The sequence below is a fragment of the Alligator sinensis genome, unplaced genomic scaffold (assembly GCF_000455745.1).
Source record: "Alligator sinensis unplaced genomic scaffold, ASM45574v1 scaffold2065_1, whole genome shotgun sequence".
Lineage (NCBI taxonomy): Eukaryota > Metazoa > Chordata > Crocodylia > Alligatoridae > Alligator > Alligator sinensis.
The window spans coordinates 24670-29411 of record NW_005843643.1 but is presented as its reverse complement, the minus strand read 5'-3'; the positions used below and the strand labels follow the sequence as shown (position 1 = coordinate 29411).

Here is a 4742-nt window from a genome sequence, read left to right as displayed (position 1 = left end):
TGACAGCCTGGTCCAGAGCCGGGGCAGAACTATGATTCACTGCCCGCAGGGCCGTGTGGGCAGTGCACTGTGGCTCCGCCCCAGCTCCGGACTACGCTGTCACCGCTGCAAGATCCCAGCCCCAAAGCTGCTCCCTGCCCAGCCAGTGCTGCCGGGGCTGATCTCCATGGAAACCCTGGCCCTGCGAGGTCAGGGCCCGGCACAGCTGGGGTCTCCATGGAAACCAGCTGCAGCGACGTAGGCAGGGGCTGCTGGGAAATGGAGTCTGCCACAGGCCACACTTTGCCCACCCCTGCCGTAAGGGAACAGAGCATCGTGCATCCTGTAAGACTGCTGTTTGTTTTGGCTCTTGAATCAAAGAACTGTCCTTTCTCAATCTAAAGAAGGAAACATCATACCGACGTATAGCTGAATGGTATGTCAGGCATAAAAGATGCGGGGCACACAATAAACGATAAAGGTGAAGCCTACAGTGAAGTGCCCAATAGCTTCCTTCCAACATAAATGACCATGGAAAAGCGGAGGAGTGGGAACGGCGGAAAACATGCCTCTGTATTTGTACAGCTGGTCTACAGTTCTTGTCAGTCTATTAAAGCCAGGAAGTTTCCAACAAAATCTACTGCAAACTTCATCTCGAGCGCAGAGGTCTGGGAGGTCTGCTGCAGAATTTGACGTCCCCGGGTGTATGCGCCCCTGCTAGCTGCAGTCCTGGTTAAGGACTTCAGATACGTCACCTGGGCCAGACACATTTCTCGGCACGATATCTAGTCTTCATTCAGAATGCGTTTAGTTATTACCAGTGCTCGTTCATGCTGTATTTCCTCTTATTTAATGCGCTCTTCTGGAGTAGGTTTCACATATATATGATGGGTGGGGTTTTTCATTAAGTTCTTCCTTGCAAAACCTTTCTGTGATGTCTCCATATCATAGTGAGATTAGGCATCTGACAGGGCTTTGTAATATAGAGCAGACATGAATACAGAACAAAACATGGAGCATTAGGGTAAGAAGAGGCTTTCTGTCTTTTCTGAAGCATCTTTTTGTGAAAATTCTCCGCTTTTATGGTTTGAAATGGAGTGAAGCTAATCATCTGGTCTGAAAGAAATTTAGATGGATTAGTTAAGAGCCCACTGGGTTTTTTTTCCCATGGATGTTTAGTGTGGGAAATCAAACAAAGTGGTGCGCACAGTCTTATGCCAGTCAAAAATCCATATTAAATGCCCCCCAGTAACCAAAGTCAGAAGCATCAACCCAGAAATGACACCTGGGGAAGAACCAGCATATACCATTTAACTAGCTTTTAATGACCCAAAGCAGTACGTGAGTCTTGCCCTTGAAGCTTCTTGACTGTCCTGCATCATCTGCTAGACTCGGATGACTGGCTGCTGTTACAGCAGTGATTAGGATCGGGGAGTCCTCATTGCATTTGCCAGTGAGTCAGTTATCTGGCAGCTGGTCCTGGTTAACCACACATTTTCATAAGAGTCTGTGAAAATCTGACATGCTAGAAACTAAGGAGAATTGAGGCACACTTGGAAAAGAGCATACTTGGTACAAGCGAGTACACTTGCCCGTTCACTCCTGGTTTGGAGAGGAGTTCAGAAGAAGTTGTTCTACCATTTACCAGGTGGGGCTTCAGGTAACCAGTGTCACCGTCTTCCTATAGGTCCTTGGTAAGGAGAAACTAGAAGACAGGTCAGATTTGTGGTTGTGTAAATTAGAGTAGCACAGTCGCACCTGGTTTGCTGGAGCAAACTGAAATGATATGCCAGGCACAGGAATACAAGTGGTGGAAATGTGTGTGTGGGGGCCATGAAAGAAGACTCCAAATCCAGAAACTACAGCAAAGCTGTGATTGCCTATTATTTGTGTCCCCTTACCACCGAGAAACTCCAGCAGTGAACAAGATCCCTGTGAGGCTAAGTGCTGCATGGATATGGGATTAAAAAAAAAACAACCTGCTGTCCTTTCCTCAAATACCCAGCAGCCTAAATACAAGACCAGAGCCAACAGATGGGGAAAGCCCAAGGAAACAGATGAGAACCTCGAGAGTTTTATTGCATAGTTTTTTTTCCTGTTAGTCCAGCAAAGATTTATTACTCTGACTTTAAAAAAAAAAAAATGGTCTGAATTAATTACAGATTGGACTGCTCTGCACCTACTAAAATGTCACATAGCTTCAGCTGAATTGTCTGTTCTGTAATGCATTATTCTTGAGGGGTTTATGCTCATTTCGTGCCTTCAAATTTGGTCATTCACAATGGATCTCCTAACGTTTTACTCTGGTTTTGGAAAGCATAAAAGAAACAAATGGTATCATAATAAGCATACCAATGTAAGTGCATTGAGAGGTCCCCAAGCGCTCTAGAATAAATCTCCCATGCACTTAGGGGTAGCCGCAAGCTGCTGTGGCTTGGCCTTTCTGTAGGCATTTATAAAGTGCCAGTTGCTGTAGGAAAGCAAAGCAAGTCTCTAGGTCCATTAACCATGCAAACTCCAATTAAATTTCCAAGGCTTTATGTGGGAAAGGATGAATCTAAGAGAGATTATAATGATGCTGGTCCTGCTGCTGCTTCAGAGCTTTAACAAGGAGGAGCCTGCCAGTTTGGACTTACAAGGTCAAGATTTGCCATCGCCAGCTTCTGTTACATAAGGGGAAATCTATGCTCTCAGGAGTTGGATGTTGGTGTATTTTTTTCCGGGGGGAGCACAGAGAACAGAGCAGTTGGGAGGTGAGGGATCTCTTCTTCAAATCGTCCCTGCATAGAGAGGGTGGGACAGAAGCATCCCTTGTCTACCTGTCGCCTGCGAGGGAAGTAGCCGCATCGCTGCAGACCGCAGCCAGCTCTCTAATCAGCTCTTTAAATGTATTAAAGCTTTCCATTTTGGTTTCACGCCCAGTATATTTTGACAACTGCAGTTAGTCTTCAAAATTGTGGAGGCCCGTAGGGCATGTGGCAAGAATCTAAAATGCCTATTACGAAGGGTTTGGTTTTGTGGGGGGTTTTTTTGCAGTCAACTTTTTCATACCTTTCATTATGAGCTCCCAAAGCAATGTCATGTTTATCAAGTCATCAGACATCATACAGCTATTTTTTTTTTTTTTTTTTTACCAATAGTAATTAGCCCTTTTTAATTTCAGATTGCCTAATAAACATTTAATCATTGTCTAGTGTCTACTCCACCGAGGTAGGTAAGAATTCTTCATCTCACAGATGGGTAGGTTGCAAAGGGTAAAACTTTGCAGAAGTGTCTGAAGCCTGACTGTGAGTCAGTGGGAATTTCAACTCCTACATCACTCTTTTTTTCAAATGGCATTTTAGATTAATAACTCATTGGGGCAGACGTTACCAGCAGCTTCTGCCTGTGGTCCCGTACTGCTGGAAGAGGAGCTTCGACTAAAGGGCAGCACAGAGCCCCGAGGAGTCCGGTGATACGTGCTGTGTTTCAACTGCATGGCCATTTATTTGCAGGAAGGGAAGAGAGACTTTCTAGCTGAAATCACAGGGGGGACTGCAGTTAGGCAACGTGTAACCACTCAAATTGGAATTGAGTCAGAAGGAAATTTTACCACCGCCTGCTTTTGTCAAGCTTCAGGGAGGTTTTTGGCAAGTGGTGAGGATCTTTTTTTTGCAGTGTATGTGAGAGAAGCAACCTGGAAAAAAGCAAGGTAGGGGCACGCTGTCTTTCCCAGGCGTGATCCAAATGGGCAGCTGGGACTCTGGTGCTCACCCCCATCCCGGTTTGTGACTTGTGCAGAACGTCTGCCGGCGTGAAGACCCGTGGCACGAGCAAAGCGATGCCGAGCGGCCGCCGTTGTTCCACATTTGTGTTGTGTTGCATGTACTAATGGATGTTTCCTCTCTTTCTCCAGGTCTCTCTCTCAACTTGGGCATTTGCAAGCACTTGGAAGAAGGACGCTTGGATTTGAATATTTGGTCTCGGAAGGCATGCCAAGCTGATTGTGCTCTGTCTGGTGACAGCGTGGTGGGCGCAATGGCTCAGTCCAGGTCAAATGGATCTCACTATGCCCTGACTGCCATAGGGTTGGGAATGCTTGTCCTTGGGATCATAATGGCTGTCTGGAACCTGGTCCCAGGCTTTGGCCATGGTGATAAGTCTCCCTCTTCTTCTGGAAACAGCAGCAAGCCAGAATCGGATAGCGGAGGAGGAATGCTGAAGAGCAAGACATTTTCAGTGGCATATGTATTGGTTGGGGCTGGAGTGCTCCTTCTGTTGGTTTCCATTTGTCTGAACATCCGGGACAAAAAGAAGCAAAGACAAAACGAGGATCTTGGCAGGATCCAGCACCAGGCGTCTGCTGAACCTCAGCATCAGGAGGATAGGTAAGGGGCTAGGTCTAATGTACCGGTATCATTAAAAGGTGGGGGTGTGAGATGAACCTGTTTAGAAATGACTCTGTTAAGACCAATGGTAGCACATGCTAAAATAAAGGCATTTAAAGTTTCATGTTTCAGAACATAAACTTGATTGCCTTAGAAATCGGGAAGGAATTCCTCCTCCTAAATTCCACCATATAATCAGGTAAGTCAATGATAGCAGCACTTTCCTTTCTCAGAAGTGTAAACTGTTGGATGGTGCTGGCAAAGGTATAAGTGACTGGATGTATATATGGCTGCATCCTATTTACAAAAGTTTTACAAGACTCCTTGCTTTTCCTAGTAGGAAAATAGCATGTTAAGGCCTGCTTTTTAATAAGAGTTGGTAGCATCAGCGTGAAG

General features: G+C 45.8%; 1 protein-coding gene across 8 annotated transcripts in view; it reads left to right on the top strand.

Moving 5' to 3' along the window:
- TMEM51 (transmembrane protein 51) overlaps nucleotides 1-4742 on the top strand; it is a 30323-nt gene that overhangs the window by 22529 nt on the left and 3052 nt on the right. For all 8 annotated transcript variants that reach the window (XM_014527564.2, XM_025195614.1, XM_014527565.2 and 5 more), the window contains exon 2: nucleotides 3875-4346. In XM_014527564.2, coding sequence (XP_014383050.1) covers nucleotides 3997-4346 — 350 coding nt within the window. In that variant the 5' untranslated portion in view covers nucleotides 3875-3996. The remainder of the gene's footprint in view (nucleotides 1-3874; nucleotides 4347-4742) is intronic.